Source organism: Camelus bactrianus, chromosome 8, assembly GCF_048773025.1.
Source record: "Camelus bactrianus isolate YW-2024 breed Bactrian camel chromosome 8, ASM4877302v1, whole genome shotgun sequence".
Lineage (NCBI taxonomy): Eukaryota > Metazoa > Chordata > Mammalia > Artiodactyla > Camelidae > Camelus > Camelus bactrianus.
The window spans coordinates 29382752-29402694 of record NC_133546.1 but is presented as its reverse complement, the minus strand read 5'-3'; the positions used below and the strand labels follow the sequence as shown (position 1 = coordinate 29402694).

The 19943-nt window shown below is 39.3% G+C and overlaps 1 protein-coding gene across 5 annotated transcripts in view; it reads left to right on the top strand.

Annotated features, from left to right (window-relative positions):
* The window catches only part of L3MBTL3 (L3MBTL histone methyl-lysine binding protein 3), a 108744-nt gene that overhangs the window by 63627 nt on the left and 25174 nt on the right, over positions 1-19943 (top strand). For all 5 annotated transcript variants that reach the window (XM_045524515.2, XM_074368382.1, XM_074368380.1 and 2 more), the window contains 3 exons: positions 1981-2095; positions 3563-3665; positions 12867-13016. In XM_045524515.2, coding sequence (XP_045380471.1) covers positions 1981-2095; positions 3563-3665; positions 12867-13016 — 368 coding nt within the window. The remainder of the gene's footprint in view (positions 1-1980; positions 2096-3562; positions 3666-12866; positions 13017-19943) is intronic.

Genomic DNA, 19943 nt, shown 5'->3' with positions numbered 1-19943 from the left:
AAGATCAGAAAACATGAGTTTCATGTGTCCAGTAAAACAGAGCGTAATCACTTGATGATTAGTTGAGAATTAGAACGTTTAAAACTTGCTAGCATACTATGAATTATGACTGCTCATTTATTGATGGCACTGATAGCATAAATTGATAGTTTTAGAAGATTATCATGAATATCTTTCTCAGTGTTGTTTGAACTTAGGTTTTGGTCAGAGGAAAGGAAGGGGTTGTTTTGAGTCAAACAAGTTTTCTTTAACTGCTGCTTTAACTGCAACATATATGAATGATGAACAATTTTATTTTGGATCCTTGAATTTTAAGCCTGCTACTCCTCCTACCTAGCTCTGTGATCTCTTTTCCTCTTTAAGATAATATCCATGATTCCTTCCAGGTGTGGAATTCTGTGGGTTTCAGTTCTAGGATTGATTGATTTCTAAGCTTGAGAAAGTGAATTCATTCCAAAGGATACTATTTTGAACCCATATATATGTACTTTAATAACTCTGTACTGTTCCATCATATGAATACCATAATTTACTTAACTATTCTTCTGATGGTAAACACTCTGGGTTTTTTTCTACTACAAACAGCGAGTTGAGTTACTGAGATTACTGAGTCAAAGATGATGTATTTTAAGTGTTGATCATTATTGCCAAATAACTCTCCAGAAATATCTCACCAATCAATACTCCTGTCAGTGGCCTATGAGAACATCTGTTTGTCCTCATACTCACCAGCTCCAGGAATCACCAAAATGGATTATTTTTTGGCAGATTGAAAGGAGAATTGCATCTTGTGGTTTTAATTTGTACTTTTTAAGTTATAAGTGAAATTGATTGTCTTTTCATATGTTTACTAGACATTTATATTTACTTTATTGTTAATGAGTCATTTGTATCTTTTCTTTCTATTAGATTTTTCACTTTTTTATATTGATACATGACGTTTTTATAAATTAAGGAACAAAGTACATTGTCAAATGTTAACAAATGTTTTTTTTTGGACTTCTTTTCACCTTGGTATCGGTAATATTTGCCATTCTCAAGATTTAAATTTTGATGTAGTCAGACTGATCTGGCTTTTGAGTTTGGCATCTTGCTTACAAAGGCTATCCCACTCTAAGATAAATACATTCATTCATGCTTTCTTTTAGAACTTTCTATTGTTCAGTTTTTAATGTTCGGATTTTTTTGTTTTAATCCATCTGGCATCTGTTGTATTTTTAGGAATAAGAGAGTCATAAACTTCAAAAAGAATGTCTAACTGGCAAACTAGATCTAAAATATATAGCGTTTTAGTATATTCTTCCATTCTAAAAGATAAAAAGTATGTATTACTTAAAAGATATGTAGCTGGTCCTTATAGTAACCATGCCTAAAAGACCAACTGGCATTTCACATGGTGGCCAATAAAGTTGGGTAGCCCTGATGACTCTCTAAAATCTCCTTGAGACATATTAGAAAAATATTTAAAAATACATTTGGTAGAGACATATTTTGTAAATTGGGTATATTTGTAGTAGGGCATTGATTTTTTTTTTGAAGTCTGTTTTTAGCATAGTTCTAGGAGACTTGACATTTGTATGAAAGATCTTGCCGCTCCCCTCTCCCTTCCTCCTCCCTCCCTTCCCTGATTTATTCATGACTTGGTAGTATTTATTGGGTGTTTGGTGTTGCTCATATGAAGATGTTAAGTACTCAAACTGCTGATAGTATTGGGAGATACACACACTGTATCTGTAGAAGTATTGCCCAAACATGCCTTTGTCAAGACATTTATTGATGGTTAAATAATATGTTGTAGTTCAAAAGTACCTTTTTCTTATACTGGAATCAAGTAATTTAAATAATTAAAACAATTCACTTGGGTATTAAATGTGTACTATATTACTTAGAAGATCATGAAAATGGTTACTGTGGGCAGAACTTTTACTGTAGGAATTTTTGTGATCTGAGTTATGCTATTAATTTCCTCTCGTTTTCCAGGTTCACTTTGATGGCTGGAATAGTTGCTATGATTACTGGATAGACGCAGATTCTCCTGATATTCACCCTGTCGGTTGGTGTTCCAAAACTGGGCATCCACTTCAGCCTCCTTTGAGTAAGAGACACAAGAATAACTTAAAGAGATGTTTCCATTTTCTTGTGTAGTGTCCTTAATATTTTTTCCCTCTACCCTTCTTGTTCTACTTTTCTACTGTACATTTCTTCTTTGTGTAATCTTTTATCCTCTTCCTACATTTTCAATTACTTGGTAGTCAAAAATATATAAAAGGAAAAATTAATATCTGAAAAAATAAAGTGTGCCTGTACATCCTTTTATTTAGCAGTAGTCACCATCTTTTAAAATTAGTACTGAATTTTTGGAAGACAGTTTGTCAGACTATCAAAATTTAATGTATCAATGTGAATATCCTAATAGTGATTTTATACTGTAGTTTTGCAAAATATTACCATTGGGAGAAACCGGGCAAAGTGTGCAGGGGATCTCCCTCTGTATTATTACTTACAATTGGTGTGAATCTACAGTCACCTCAATAAAAATTTCAGTTAAATTAAAAATTTTTTTAAAGGTACACAGACAGAAATTGATACAACATTGTAAACTGACTATAGTTCAATTGAATAAAAAAAAGAAAACAGAAAGAAAAAAGATACACTGAGAATTTGACATACCAGATCTCAGTTTTTGAGGAAAATAAATACACAGTAGAAAAAATATGTAGCAAATACAATAAATTATTGTTGGGTGTTTTAAAATTAAGCATACCTTCCCCAACTAGTGGCATTACTTCTGGATGCCCATAGAAAGTGCATAAGGGCACCACAAGGCACAGACATGATACTGGTTGCAGTATGTTTAAAATAATAAACCATGGAAACAGATACTGGTTAAATAAATTATAATACACTCATGCTACAGCTACTATGCAATAGTTACAAAGAGTATTACTATTGAGATGGAAAGATTTTTAAGACATGAAGTTAAAGACCAAGGAAGAATGTTTCAGGATAGTACTCCATGTGGTCCCTTTTATGTGGCAGAATCTAAAACTCGATACATGTATATATGCACAAATGTAGGTACATATGGGAATGCTTAGAACATCTAGAAAGGTTACACAGTAACATAATTAGGACTAAGGAGGGTATGAAATGTGTGAGGAGTTGCTTGAAGAGGGTCTGTAACTGTTCTTCTATATTCTGGTGTGTTGTTTGAAGTTTTTACAGTGTGCAAGTATTCATATATTAATTATGCTATTTACCTCATCAAAATTGTTAGAATCTTCTTATAATTTCAGATTTAGATATCTCTGGAATTTGCAACATTTTGAAAGAAGGTTAGATCAAAGGTTACTGTTTCACTATTGAAGAAAGATAGTGAACAAAATCCTAGGGGAAAACCTTTAGAACTAGAGACTTTAAACATATTTTAAATTTTTATAGGGCCTGCTTCTTTTTCTGTTTGTAAGTGTTGATTGAAAAACTGGATTTTTTTCGCTATTCTAATCTGAGACATTTGACTTTAATAACCTTAACTGTTTGACTTTTTTTTTTTTTTCAATAGGTCCCTTAGAATTAATGGAAGCCTCAGAACATGGTGGATGCTCAACCCCAGGATGTAAAGGGATTGGTCATTTTAAGAGAGCGAGACACCTGGGTCCTCACAGGTACATGGTTCTGCCACTCACGTGGAGATTCCTTATATAGTCTGATGGAGGGTGTCTGTCCCACATATGTGGAAGATAATGATCTCCATGTATACTAAATAAATATGAACTAATTTTATATTCAGATCCATATGAAATGTGGTTACCATGGTGATCATGTAAAAATGAAGAGTGTATCAGTAGTTAAATCTTCCTGGGAGAAAATGCATTCATAATTTAAAATAGATTTACTCTTGCTACTTAGCTGTTCCTGGCAACCTGATAGTTTTATAGGTATTTAGCTACTGCAATAGTCATTCTGGGTTGACCATTAAGAATGAGAAGAGAATAGGCTTTGTTGAAAGTACTTGTTCGGTAGAATTTTCTGTGATTGGGTGACTCAACAATTTGAATTTATGAGGGGTAAGATTATTGTAGATTAGCAACAAAGATCACAGAAGGCACAGATATAAATAGGCAAACATCAGAATACATTGGTCAAAAAAAGTGTTTTTCATTATTTTTCTCTTACCTCTGAGTAACTTAAAAAAGCATCCAAATCTGTACATTTGAAATTTGAAATATTGTTTAGGTGATTTAAAATACAACTGAAAATACAACTTTAAAATACAACTGAAAAGCACATAGACTTGATGATGATTCTGTTTGCAGATATCCATTTAAAAACCTTTTCTTGTGTGATTAACTTACCCTGAATTAAAAATACTGCATCTTAGAAATCATTCAGTATTGCCACTGGAGGCAGCTAGTTTATTTTCAGTCATTGCATACAGTAGCCCCCCTTTCTCCCTTATTCCCATGGGAGATACATCCAAGACCCCAGGCGATGCCTGAAACCTTGGATAGTACCGAACTCTGTATGTACTCTTTTTTCTTATACATACATACCTGTAGTAAAGTTTAACTTATGAACTAGTCACGATAAGAGGTTAACAATGACAATAATAAAATAGAGAAATTCTAACAATGTAGTGTACTGAAAGTTATGTGAATGTGGTCTTTTTCTCACTGTCTTATTTTATAATTTAACGCCTTTTCCATTTTAACTAAGTACTTGCTACACACTGTGGCCCTAACTTTTGCAGTTTGAGATGTGACCAAACTAGCGTGAATACCTTTTTCCTTCTTCACGATTTTCACAGAAAGAAGATGCATCCTTACCGTAGATCTTAGCAACATCAGCATGTGATTTTTTTTTCTTTCCTTATCAAGTCAAGAACTTTCACCTTTTCACGTAAATGAAGCACTTTATGGCTTCTCTTTGGCATGTCCAAATTGCCAGCATCACTGCTCTTACACTTTGGGGATATTGTGAAGTACAATAAGGGTGTCTTGAACATAAGGGCTGCTAAACTGAGACAGTGGAGCTGATAACCAAGCTGGCTACTAAGTGGCTGTCAGGATACACTGGACAAAAGGATGATTCACTTCCTGGGTGGGTGAGAGGGGGATGGCAAGAGATTTCATCACGCTACTCAGAATGGTGTGCAGTTTAAAACTTACGAGTTGTTTATTTCTGGGATTTTTGTTTAATATTCTTGGCCCTCAGTTGACCGTAGGTAACAAGCCATAGAAAGTGAAACCGTGGATAAGGGAGAACTACTGTATATAAGTCTAAATGCCAGAAATAACACATTAGTATGCTAAATTTCCATTATACATTTATAAGTGCTTTCATTCAACAAATGAAACTGGAGCAACAGGTTTTTTTTAGTAACATTTTTTGAGCATTTATTTACTCTCTGTAAGATACTGCTGTAATAGTTTTACATGTATTGGATAGCCTTCAAACGACCCTGTAATATAGAACTATTATTTTCTCTACTTTTTGGTGAGGCTGTTATGGACCTGGGGAGGTTTTCCAGTTTGCCTAGTTGACAGCTGGTGAGAGGGAGCCAGGAGTGGCCCCCAGTCTAACTGCGCTCCTGACCACTCCCCTCTCCCTGACCCTCAGGGCCCCGCTCCGTGGCTTAGTGTCAGATCCAGCCTTCAAGAACTCAGGGACTAATGGAACTATGAAAGCTGTAACTAACTTAAAGTATAAGATACTTTAAAACAGTAACTAATAATGAAATTTGGACACATGTACCTTTCTACTGTACAATCTCAAGATATTCATTGGACTAAAGGCAGTTTGCTGAAATTATGAAGGAAAAGAAAAAAGAAATCTTAAAAATGGGTGAAGACTTACATTATGTTGTTGGGGGTACCATTGAAAATGTTTAAAGATTGATTGATTGATTGATTGATTGGTCTTCTGGGAAGAAAACCCACTGTGTAGCAATGTGCATCGCCTCTTCGGGAGTGCTGTAGGTCTGAGCAGAGAGCTTTGCTTCTCACAGCGAGGTCTGTGGTGACAGTCCTGTCTCCTGACTGCTGGCACCGGCCACTCATTAAGACTGCCTTTCTCCAAGTGCTCTGTGGACCTCTGAGGGTCCCTTAGCTGGGCCACACCCATTTCACCAAGTTTCAGTGGTAATCTCTGGAGCATTGTTTCCAAGATGCAGTGTTGTATTTGCCAAAAGAAGGGACAGATTTTGGAAAGAATCATGAAAGCTTTTATGGATAAATGTGGTTTAAAAAAAAAACTTCCTGTATAATTGGAACCATAGTAGAGAATGACTCATTGTTTTTTGGAGTGAAAGAAGAAGAAGGAGACCTGATGATTTAAAAGACATACATTGATTAAGAAGTTGTGTTCACTTCCTTGTCACATATCAGGCATAACTGGCAGGTCTGTGCTCAACCCTGGGACAGGGATGCAATTCAGAGAACTAGTGGGCAGTGTCAGCTCCTGCCCGAGTCCTGTCTTCTCTTCTTCTCAGCTTTCAACTGGCTTTTCTTAGTCTCCCTGAATATGCTATTCTATTTACGAAGCTCAAAGCTCTTTATCTGGTAGCATATTAATCCTTCACAAGCACAGCCTGTTTCCCATTTCCGTGGCAGACCCAGGGAAGAGCTGCTGCATCATGGGTATCTTCTGAAAGGTTCATTTCACTGGCACTTATTTTGTCCTTGCCGAGAATGCTGTGTTTAGGAAAACATAATGAGAAAATTCTCTTTGGATTAATTTACTGCGAAACTGCGTAAATCAAAACATGCATTCCTTGCTTAGATAACAAGGAAAGTTGCTCTTTTGGCAAGAATAATCAGTTTTATGAACACATAAGCAAAAGCCTGTGTTTTGACTAGCATGTGTTGTTAGCTTCTCTGAAAATTACAATAGCTGAATTTGATCTAAGAAATGTTAGAAATTGAACATGTATTCTCAACAATGAAATTTAAAAACGTGAAGTTTTTAAATGTTGAAATATAAACAGTCAGTGGGTTGAATGTGGATATGGTGTCCTCATATTTAGGGATATTCAGTAGTCAGATTACTTAATTCTCTCTCTCTAGCAAGGCAGCATTAATATGGGTTGTGTCGAGGTGTTTCCCTTTGTTGATTTGTTCATTTGAACAAATTTGGCCTACTAAGAGGTCATAATGGGAGGAGATTAAAGGAGAACTGAAGTTACATAAAAGTAGACATTCTGTGTATCTAGTACCTTCAGAAGTAAATCTTCTCTGTGTAAGATTTTATCTTGGTGAAATTAAGCAAGAAAAGAAAAAAGTATTTCCTATATTCTTTAAAAGATATTTATAAACTCTCCATAGAGTTTAAAAAAATTAGTAACTCTGGATGCAAACCTGCAAACTATAATTATCATATTAATTCAACATCCACCCATTTGTGGAGTAAACAATTACTGAGTGCCTGCTTTTGCCAAATACTGGGTTAGGTGAGGTCCCTACTTGTATAGAGACCAGATTTCTAAGGATTCTAAAGAGGCATAAACAGATTTCTGTAGCGGCATGAATGGAATAGCCCTTGGAGAACAGCATCAGCCCTTCCTGAGGGCCTTCACAAATGAGCCATGTTACGGAGTTTTTAATGCTGTTGTTTATTTTTGCTGATGTCCTTTCACACGGTTGGGGTTAAGTGTTGCTTTTCTTCTCCTTTTTAAATAATAATAATCATACACAAGATTTTTTGGTGGCTTCTGACGTCCCCGAAACTATTTTTGGACTATGTTGTTTAATCCTCACAGCAGCTCTATGAAGCCGGCACTGTTCTAATCTCTGTTTTGCAGAAGAGGAAAGAGAGTTAGAATGGTGAAGAGAGTGCCCAAGATCCAAGGGTGATGGGGCTGGGATTCAGCCCAGGCTTTTCTGGCACCAGAGTCACTGCTCTTAACCACTAGGATCTCCTGCAAAGCACAGTGGCTGGATGTATTTTACAGGTTCTTGTCGCAGCAGAGTGTGAGAGTGATTACGTGAGCTGCTGGAAAACTGAAGACGTTGTCCAGTTGTTTAAATGTATTCACAATTAAAAGGGTTCTAAAGGTGGCAGTGGGGCGCAGTGGACAAGGCGGTCCTTCTACTTTTCTTGATAAAGCTGGACCAGTCTTTCCAAGGAAAAACTGCCTCCTTACGGGGCCAGCAGGACTAGTATTTGTGTATTTAGCAGATATAGAATTATTTGCTAATAGAACAGAGCCGTGTCATCCTGTGTGAATCTGTTGCCCTGCCATCTGAGGATCTGAGTAATGGTAGAGTTGTGTGTCCGTGTACGTGTGGGTGTGCTCATGGCTAAATACACGCACATTGCGTGAATGAGCCATGCCTTGCTTACGTTTTGTTGCCAGAAACTCAGTGGATGAGAAACTAGAAATGACTGTAAGCCTAGTGAGAACTCACTTTTTTTCACAGAAATTTAATCAGCACCGCTACATTTATGAAGTCATTAACTTTTACAACTGCATATGAATTTTATAAACTTTAAAATGAGGAAGTTGGCCCAGAGAGGTGAAGTACTGTCTCAGTATATTTTAGCTGCATGACGGCACCATCTTTTTAGCAGTGGTACTGTCAGGTGGATTTGATCGTCATGGATTCAGGATAAGGAACTTCTCAGTATCGCAAGGAGCTTGTTACCAATACAATGTAACAGGAGTTAGCCAGAGCTCATACTCGAATGCTACCAAGGACTGATGGAGTGATACTAAGCAAGTTCCCTTTTTTAAGCCTCAGTTTCTACATCTATAAAATGAGCATTAGAATATGGACAGCTTCCCAGGGCTGTGGGTGTTAGATGAAGTAATGCAGGTAAAGCCCATAGCCTGGTTAATGCACTCAATCTGTGGTAATGTTTGTTGTTAGCATCCTCACTTTACAGATGAGAGAGTGGAGTCTCCCAAGTTGTGCCTGCTCATTACTGAGTCGTGGATAAAGGTGCAGAGCATGATTAGAACCAGGTTCCTGATTTTCGTCTCTGGCATTGCCCATCCCTCTGTGCACACTTCACTTGCATTTTGTGGCATCTCCCTTCTTCTTTTTTTAATCATCTCCCACTCCCAGCTCGCTTCCCTCTCTACCCTAGAGTAGTTGTAAGAATAGGAGGTATGTTAACCCACTTGACTTTTCTCAGGGTTCAAAAGAAGAGAAGGTGTTGGTGCCAGACCCACAGCCGATCATCACCTTGGCAGATGGTCCTGGCCTGTTAGCATATCTTTGCCTGGAAGGCTGTGATTGTTTCCTCTACTTCCAGTTAAGAGTTTGCTATTTGTCTCTGGCCCTGGCAATCCAGACAGGGGGGTGTATTTAGATGGCAAGTCTCATTCTGCCCTGCAGTCTTGCCTCTCTCTGAGCTACACAGGCTTATGTATGGTGACCTGGAGACACACATTCTTCCTTCACATAGTCAACAAATAAACAAAGGGGCTGCCCTCGTGGAGCTTATAATAGAAGCCTTCTAAACTGCAACTGGTCACTAGAGCGCGTGGTTGGGACCCAGCCGTCTAAAAATCCCAGCGCCTTGCCAGTGTTGGAGACGTGTATGGGTTTAGGAACAGGACCCTCATTTCCCCTACTTTCTTCCAAAGTAAATGTACAGACAGTTATTCAGTCATTGTAAAGCCAGGTGTTTTAACAACGAGTGAAACATTTGATTGTGATATTCTAGGAAGAGCAGCATTACTGTCAAAAGAAACCCCCAAAATTATATTTGGATTTCTTTTCCTGCTGCCGCAAAATTTAAGTAGATGAATTTGCAACAGAAATAGATACAATTTGAGGGAGAAAGAACAGAAAAGAGTCAAAGAGGATCAGGATCTGGAAGGTGGTTAATACAGTTCTTTTATCAGAATTAAGAGCGGGAGGAGGAGCTAGTTGTATTTTGTATCCCCACCCACCCAGGGAGGGGCGTTCATTAAAGATGAATTTGGTTCTAAACATGTTTATTATAAGACAACCCTAGGGCCTTTGCATTTTGCCTGAAATCAGCATAAGTGTCAGGCAGGGCTCCACCTCCCGTAGGAAAGGGTCCCCTTCCTCAGGCCTGTGGGCAGTGTCAGTGTGCGCAGAGACATTGCCCATCAGCTGCTGCTGTCTGGACCTTCCTTTATGAGGGGTGCCCTGCAGGTGAAGCAGACTGCGTTTGCAGCCTCCGTGGAATTGAGTGTTGGGTGGGGCGTGGACGTGGCTGAGGGCCTGGGAGGAGAGGCGGGCTGCCTCATCCAGTACAGATCATTTCTGGGGGAGGGAGCTATCCCCTGCTTCTTGCCCAAGCTTGACTGTCTAGCCTTCCTGCTGAGCCATCCAGCGTCTGCGGTAAATTCATTTCTGTTCAAGTTAGAGTTGGTTGCTGTCACTCATGTCCATGAACACTGATTAGTACAGATAACCCATGAAGCACCTGAAAGGTTGCCTTTCAAAAGAGACATTGTGGTTGGAGATGGATTTTCCTCCACATCAGTGCTGAGTGAGTAAAATGAAGTAAAGCAGTATGTCCATTCTGAATTGGGCACATAAATTAGGATGCTCATTCCTCTGAGCTGCTTCATTGCTATGTGACCGTAGTATCTCTGTTTGGATGCGTAATAAACACTCCACAGTGCCTGATGTTGCCCTCAAGTCTCCTTTCCTCTGGTCATTCTCATCTCAGAACAATAGGAAAAAAAAAAAAAGGAGGCTCCCCTATTACCACTTAGTTCTTCAAACCAAAAACCTAAAGGCCGTTCTTAAATCCGTCCTTTATGTCATTCCACATCTCTGGTCCATCCACAGGTTCCTTTGGAGGGATCCCCAAAATAACCATGGCTACCCTCTTTGTCCCCATTTCAAGCACACATTCAAGTCACTGTCGTATCTTTACTCTTAGATAACTTCTCTTCCAACTCTGCTGCCTTGATGTCCTCCCTTTACAGAGAATCCGGAGTGGTGGTTCTCAGTTGTAAATCAAACCCTATCATTCCCTTATTTGAAGGTCTGCCGGTGGCTATAAATTGAACCTAAACTGACAACGTGAGCTGGGGACTCTGGCCTGCTCGGTGCTGCATGATACCCCTCCCCACCAGCTTCTGCTCTGCCTCCTGCCCTTGCTTGTTTCCTCTAGCCTCGCTGGTCTGTCCTGCCCTCACACCTGCCAGGCTTTCCCTGTTTTGTGCATCACTCTTCCCATGTCCTGGAATGTTCTTTCCCTGGACTGACAGAATGGTCTTCTTCCTGACCTTGAGGGCACTGCTTAAATGCTGCTCCTTCAGCGAGGCCCTCCCTCAGCGCCGTGTTCTCTCTTGCGTCACCCTCCGTGGCTGTTGTCGCTGAGTGAAGTCGTCTGACTTGTGCAATCATGTGCTGCCCATCTCTCCCCAGAATATCAGCTCCATGAGGACGGGCAGCCTGTCTTTTTATTTTTCACTGTGTTTCTAATGCCCAGAAAGGTCATTAGTACATAAATATTTAGTTGATAAATCCTTGTTGCACAAACGAATGAAATGATTCAAGGCTGAAGGTATCTAACCGTGTTAAACCTTAGCTTGTCACATGGAAAGCCTTCCTCACAGGTGGTTGTGAAGATTAGGGAAAATACTGGATGTAAAGTACTTAACACAGTGTGTGATATATAGTTAAGTGCTTCATAAATAGCACTAGTTCTTGTTTTTGTTATTGTTGGGTTAACCTTATGCATCGTTATGTCAACACAGGGTCAAATGTTGTTTCCTTTCCTCTTTTGCATAGATACCACTGCAGAGTAGCAGTAGGTAAAGAGAAAAAGGTTGTACTTTTGCTTGCACGATAACCGGTGATAAATTGCATAGGCCGTTATCAGAATCACTTGGGAGCACTTGCAAACTCTTCTCTCCTCTTGGGAGGACGTGTCAGATTCTCTTGGTGGAGGGCAAAAATACGCTATTTAAAATTTTTCTCTGAGTGATTATTAGCGTTCCCAGTATCACCTAACCTGAGGAAAAGACTGTGCAAGACACTAATACAACTTCCCAAAGTCCAGACCGTTTCCAGATTTCAGGAAGCTTCCTTAAAACCAAGGGGCAAGACTGGGAGTTTGTTGGAGGGGTTGATTATGTATTGAGATGCAGAGGCTGCCCAGTTATTGGAGGCTGGAGAGCAGAGGCCTGGGCACAGGAGTGTGCTGCCTTAATGTTAAATTAACAGTCAGTGGCCTCGGTTCCCTTTGCTTGGGTAACAGGAATGATCTCCAGATGGAATCGGAGAGACCAATCAGGGTCACCAGTGGAAGGGCAGTGAGCTAGATGGGTCATTATCCAAGTGGCCTCTGGTCCCTTTTCACATGAGGGACCGGATTAGCTACAGATTGATCTGTGCATTTCCTAGGATATCAGGTGCACACCTGGGCCTGGAGACAGGCACAGGGAGGAACCTGCCTCTTTGGAGGGCAGTGGCTGTTACTAAGGAGGTTAAACATTGTGTGAGGGCCCTGGGCTTGGAAGATCGCTTCAGGAAGCAGTCTGCTTTATGTGTCAGTCGGTCTCTCTGTGTCCTTCCTCTGCCACCAACCTTCCTACATCAAACATTTCTTTCTTGGGGCTGATTGTTCCCAGAGATTTGCACAGACCCTGCCCTTGGACAGCACAGAGGGAATTGTTCGGTGATCACTGCCTACTTTCGAAGATTGGATCTAAAAATCTAGTGCAGAGACATATGTTCTATCAGAATATACTTGAATTATGTTTTAAAGATAGAAGTATTTCATACTGTATGTTTCATCATACATATACACGTATATAAATATGTATATTTAGGTAAATTTTTGAATTTTATATCTTGTAGACTATCATTTGGAAGAATTATGTTCTAATAGGAATGCTCTTTTCTTTTTCTTCTTTCTAAAAAACGTCTTAGTGCTGCCAACTGTCCCTATTCAGAAATCAATTTGAATAAAGACCGCATTTTCCCAGACCGCTTAAGTGGTGAGATGCCTCCGGCTAGTCCCTCATTTCCAAGAAGTAAAAGGACAGACACAAATGAAATCTCTTCATCTCCTGAAATCAGGTAATTAAAGTGATCATATTAGTGTTATTTGGAAACACAGTGGTTGAAAGAGGCTTTTTTCTTTAGGTGTTTTATGTTCTATGGTGACGTCTTCTGGCACATTATTGAAAATTCACCTGATTTAATGTAAAATGATGGTGGGGATCAGTACTTGGACTTTAAAGCATGTCCAGATCAGGCAGGATTACTTTTTACTTGTTCACCTTTTAGTTGAACTTGCTTGATGTTGAAAGTTTGGAAATCCTAGTCATTTTATTTCATGCCAATTCATACTTCTGAATGAACTGATCAATACTTACATAAAACCATTCTTTGCAAGAAAGGTGGCAAACTCCTTATGAAGAATGTTGCCGAGTACTTACATCTCCATTATTTCACTTTATTAAGATTTTTTAATTTAGGTGTAGTTTTTGTGCAATATTAGGTAAGTTACAGGTTATACAGTTGTGATTCACAATTTTTAAAGGTCATACTCCTTTTATAGTTGCTGTAAAATACTGGCTATGTTCCTTGTGTTATACAATATATCTTTGTAGCTTATTTTATACATACCTCTTAATCCCCTACCCCTTATCTAATATCTAACTATTAAGACATTAATTGGACTATATGCTCAGTCATTTAGTTTTGATTTCACTTGAGTTGAGTTGAAATGTTTTAACCTCTGTGGATTATTAAGTGAACAACCGAGTTTTGGTTGATACATCCTTAAGTAAATGGTCGGTGCCCTTATATTTACTGAAGATATTACTAAAAGAAAGCAGACTTTGGAAATCTGATCCTTAGCACTTAGATTTGGGGGCTCTCTTTAATGGAATGTTTTTAAAATCGAAGGCAATGTAGTTCTTTGTTTATTTTAATATTTTATATCTTCTGTTCTTAAGGATAAACCAGGTGAACATTTGAATTAATACATCTGATTCCCAATTCACAGCAGTGTTATTGGCGTAATGGCATTTAAAGAAATAGTATCCTTATAGAAAAGCAATTTTGCCCCACAGATGGGGGAGAGCTGTAACTTCTTTAATTATTAACAACAGTGATTTTTTTTTTTAATCCTTGAAACCATAACTAATGCAACATCAATTCATTTACCCAATTCAGTGCCTTAAAAATGTGGACATACCACTTTAGGAAATTTACTTTAAAACAAAGTACTAATTCACATAGTAGTAATTACAGAAAAAAGTTCATTGACTCACAAGTTGGTAGGGGCACCTGAAGTTTAGATTTCAAAAACCAAGATGTTATTTTAAATTTTAACAGAATACTCTGAAGGGCTGGCCATTCCATCTCACAGGCATTTCACTAACTTTCTGGGCTCTGGGCCAGATACCTGCAGCCAGTTTCCTTACAACAGAAAGGGGCGATTGTTTTAGATGATTTTGTATGTGGGGGGGGGGGTTCTTTTAAACTTGAAATCATTGTACGAAAAGAAAAGAGTAATGTTTTTTCTTTCAGTATGAGAGAAAATTGACATACAGCCCTGTCTAAGGTGTAGCACGTAGTCACTTGACTTACATACACTGTGATATTATCACAGTAAGTTTGGTTAACAGTCATCACCTCATATAGAACAAAAAAAAAAGTTTTTTTCCTAGTGATGAGAACTTTTAGGACCTACTGTCTTAGTGACCTTCAAATATACCGTACAGCAGTGTTAGCTATAGTCACCACGCTGTACGTCTTCGGTGCTTATTTATTGTATAACTCGAAGTTTTGACCTTTTGACCACCTTCCTCCAACCCCACCACCCACCTGCCACCTCTGGGAACCACAAGTGTGGCCTCTAGAAAAGAGTGATGTTTCAGTGGATCTGACCATTCCAGTGAACTGTCTTTTGTGAGGTGTGATCATGGTTTTTCATGTAATCACATTCAGGAGACAACCTTGGACACTGTAAGGTCTCTGTGATGACCCACTGCATGTGATTGCTATCTGAGTATTTTTTTACATTACAAAGATTTTTAGTCCATACTGTCTTGATTCAGTGAATTGTAACCTGCCATTACATCTCTGTGAATTAATACACTTATTTTAAGTGATATACCTTCATTCTAGGGTGCTAGGATACATCATTCATGGTTTCAAAGACTGTTTGGATTTCTTGTTCTTCAACTTTCCAGATTTACCATTTCTATTTAATTTATTTATTTACTGATTTACTTATTTATTCGAGGCTAGCGGAAATGTCAGAGATTTATGATGATCAGTTATGTGTTGTCAAAGGGAACGTGAAGGAGGCAATCCCTAATGATCCCTGAATTTTTAAGTTGGACATTTCTGATTAAGAGTTTTTAAATTCTATTTTATTTTACTTTTTTATTTATTTATTTTCCTTAATGGAGGTACTGGGGATTGAGCCCAGGACCTCATGTATGCCAAGCATATGCTCTACCACTGGCTATACAGCCTACCCTCATTTTATCTTTTATGCTAAGTATTTTTAAGAAATGATTACAGGCATCATGATTTTCCAGTCCAAATACTTTATTATTAATAAAAACATTTCCAAAATAACCAGAATAACATATTTATTTACTCTTTTAAATATAAATTTTATTCTTTTACATTTTTAAAAATTGGCTTTAGATTATTTTATTTTTTCTTCTATGGGCAGTCACTAGTTCTCAACAATCAAAGTGGTATATGGCATTTTAGATATAAATGATTATGAGATGCCAACACAGTAAATGTTAACAAACAAAAGGAAGGTTGTTAACAAGTCTATCTGATGGCTCCAGGATGGTTGATACAAGGGTGGAACTAACAGAGTAGAAGTTAGCTGGCTTCTTTGGTATAAGTGAATCTGTGTGAACATAGTTGATAGTTTTTCATTTTAAAAGCAAATATAAAAATTTTGTATCAATGACTCTTTCCCTTGGACTTACAAATGAAATCGTTAGCTGTGCAAAGCTCTGAGAACAGTGACTAACTTAATAAACCCTCAATAAATGTTCATTTTTATTAGCGTTGTGGGTACTTGTTTGTTTCACAGTACTTCTTTTATTCCAGAGGAGCATGAGTAAGGCTGGCCCATTTTTTGCTATCCCTGGGTTGAGCTTGAATAGAGTACTTAGACAGGCTGATTCTCATAATGTCAGTATGTTCTCTCTTCTCTTCTCATAATCATTGCTTATATGGGTGGTATTTCCCGCTCAGGTTTTTACACATTTTCTTTGCATCCTTCTTAATAATTTACTAAAAATTGGTTGCCAGACTTCACTTTTTAAAAAAAAAGTCATTTGGGAGAGCAAGAGACAGTTTGCACCCCCAGAAGCAGACCCTGAGACAAAGATTTGATTGCAAATGGTTTACTTGGGAGGTGAGGAAAACACCATTGGAGGGAGGAGGGAAGGTGTGAGGAGGTGAGGCCGGGAAGCAGAGACAGCCAGTAAAAGCATCGTTGCCACACTCTGGCTACTGCTGTGGCAGCGGGAACCAGTCCTGTGGGCAGCACTCTGGGAGACTAGAAAACACACACCTCAGCTCTCCACCCAATGAGATGAGGAAGCTGAGCTATTTAAATGCCTGTTCCCTTCAGTCACAGAGTGAGGCTGCCAGAGGTGGGAAGACAGAGCAGCCAGAGCCCAGGTGAACCCTGTAGGGGAGCAGAGCTGGAGAGATGGGAGCTGTGACGCAGAAGGCGTGGGGTGGTCCAGGTGGCTGGTGGTGTCTCCTGCACCATCGCCTTCGCCCATTCACGTGCCAGCCTGTCACCAGAATGAAGTCATATCCTGGCATTGCCTTTGATCCAGGAGCAGACATCATAGGGCCAGATAAATTAACAATACAGGGAACATGTATGTCCTTTTTATACTGTAAATATTATTTTAAGGGCCAGTTCATAGGCCACCTGCTTGGGATGGACCGATGGACTACTAATGTCCCGTAGCAGTACTTCCCAAACCTGGCTTCTCTGTAGATTCTAATTGCCATTTCTAAAATTCAGAAGTGGGGGCCCAGCCCAGGCTGCCTGAATCTTTCAGGCTAGAGCCTAGGAGTTTGCATTTTAAAAATCCATTTGGGAGTGTATCTCCTTGCTTAAAATTGCTTAAAAGAGTGACTTCCCATCACTCTTGGAATTAAGACCCTCACAGATCTGAATGAAGCATACCCACCCAGTGTTATCTGGCCCCTGCTTAACTTTCCAGCTTTTTTGCTGCCAGGCTATTTTCAAACGTCATGCTTCAGCCTCCCTGGTCCTCCAGTATTCTTCTCTCTGCCTCGAACCCCCATCCCTCTCCTAGGGAGTCTCTCACCTCGCAGGCTCCAGGGCAGCTCTCATTTCCATGGAGGCTGGATCTGATGCTCTAGACCTGAGATCAGATTCCTCATTACATGCTTTCCTGTCCACATCCCAACACTGTTGACGGTTCTGTGGAAACACTTCCGCCAAGTCTGCTTACTTTCTTGGTGGTAAGGTCCATAAAGGCAGAGGCCACATCTTCTCTGATTCTGTGAGACACCGTCACACTGCCTGGCACACAGTGAGGATACCTGGCCACGACGAGTCATCCCCCAGGACCCTTAACACGGCAGTTATGTAACCTAAGAGGCAACTGCTGCTTGTTTTTGTTCCAGTAAAACTTCCTTCTCAACTTTGTAAAATCCCACACCTGCTATCTAAGGGGTGATTATTAAATGATGAGATAAATCCCCCAAATATGTAATTACACTTTTATAAATTAGGGCAGTGTTTCCCAAACTGTTGTTTAACTACCTGCCCACATAGAAAATGATACCACAGAAATGACATTTATATGGTGCACCGAGATGGTTAGGGCTGCCTCTGGGTGACTAGACAGGGTCCTGGCTCTTAACAAGGCTACAGCCAACAATACCTCAGCACACTTGTACCCAGGGATCCAAGGCAGTCCAGCTGGGAAGCCCTGCCCCACCTTAAGAGGGCTCCACCTTGAGTCTTTTTGTAGGTGTGCTGAATGTTTGGATTTGTTTTCCTACAGAGATTTGTCAAATGGGTGGTCAGGTGATGAGCGAATTCCCACCATGTATTCAGATCGAAGTGTGAGGATGTAATCCTTTCCCAGTTATCCATTCATTCATCAGGTGCGAGAGGAGTGTATGTGTTGGGTCTGGAGCTTTCAGTGAGTTGTTTTCCTTACCTGGGAGAGCAGCAGTTCGTCTTTGCCCTCACAGTGCTCCTGGCAGCAAGATGGTGAGGCTGGGGCTCTACCAATCAGTGGAGGAACCTTTCCTGGGGACTGATAACCCTAAGTCTGTGTGTGTCTACAGCTGAGTAAAAGAAAGTGTATATTTCTCTATATATCTTAATAAAGCCTATGGGTCTCAAACTTTGTTTTCCATCAGAAGGATCGGATGCTTGTTAAAAGTGCAGCCTTTGAGGTACCATCTCCAGAGATACTGATTCAGGAAATGTTAAGGTGCATCCCAGTTTGTTTTGAACAAGCACCCCCAGGTGGTGGAGGCAAGTTATCTATCAACCAGACTTTGAGAATTGTTATTGAACATAAGGACCCTTCCCTGGAGTAATCGTTCACAGTGTGTTACAAAATAGAAACATCAGTGTCTATCCCACTTACTCTTATCCTCCTGAAATCTATTCTACAGCTGCGTGTAATTGTGTTTCTAAATTAGGTGCTGTCTCTATTAAAAATCACATAATGTGTCAAGCTCCCATGCTGTTTAAGCCTGCTTAGCCATAACCACAGAAACCCAATAAAGCATTTAAAAAATAACTGCTAATGTTCATATTACCTTGCAAAGCAAATGCCCATTACTAACCTAAATCCAGTGAAAAAATTCAATCAGTTAAGTTCTTTATATGCCATTAAAATGGCTTTTCAAGTTGTAGGTCCATTGTTTCTACTCTGCGAATTACATAGAGCAGATGTAGGAACTGCAGCTTCAGTCTGATTTGTATTTTTAGGATGAATCGGATTTACCCATCTGTACCCATGAGAAGGGCCCTATGAAACAGATGGGAACACACACTAACATCAGATACGGAACTATAAGCATATATGTCTCTTTACTTTGCAAAACTGTAAAATCAAGTAGAATAAAATTAATTTACAGCCAAAAGTTCTAGAAGATTGCAGAAGTTAATTAGGGATCTTCAGAAACTTTGCTTTGCCTCCTAAGGTCCTCTGGTCCTGAGGGCTTGGTGTCGAGGGTTGGAGAAAGTCATCGAATGGCTAGGCAATCCCTGGCTGATGTAAAGTCCCTTCCCCCTTTTGTTGATGGGCTGCCGGATGTGGATTAGGAGCTGTGGAAGTTTTCAGATATTCCAGCTCTTGGGAATCTGAGTCGAATCTATACAGTTGTGTGCTCCGAGGAGAAGCTAGGTTTTAGTTAAAACACTCATAGTTCTGATGCCAACCACTGTGACACCAAGGCAGCCATTCAGAGTGTGTGTTATTGTCGATGCCTGGGAAGTTGTTAGAACGCTATTGTTGCAGGGGCTTAATTTATCTCCTCGAATAGCACTTACTCCTGACTCAGGACACCTTTTTCTGTGCAGTAGAAACGCAGCGGCATCTATTCTCCTTCCTTTGCCAACAGCATGAAGGCAGTGCAGCCCTGCTCTTCTTATGATACATGGTCTTTGTTTCCCACCTCTCACCTTATTGGTTAGGGCTTTTCATCTTAGAATTGATTAATTAATTGCTGAATTCATTTTACTGGTGGGTTTCCTTAGCATCTTGATAATATCCACTATGTTTACTCATTATGTTCCTTTCTTCACTAACAGTTCCTGATGCTAAATTATACTTTAGTTGACTTATTAATCAAAATGTTTTATTTATAATCATTAGAAAAATAGTAAACCAAAACTCTTGGGCTTTGTTTATGAAAACACTATTAAAACTATTGTTAATGTATAGTCTCAAAAGGAATTTAATTATAAAAACACTATTCAAATGTTAAGTATAGACATAAACA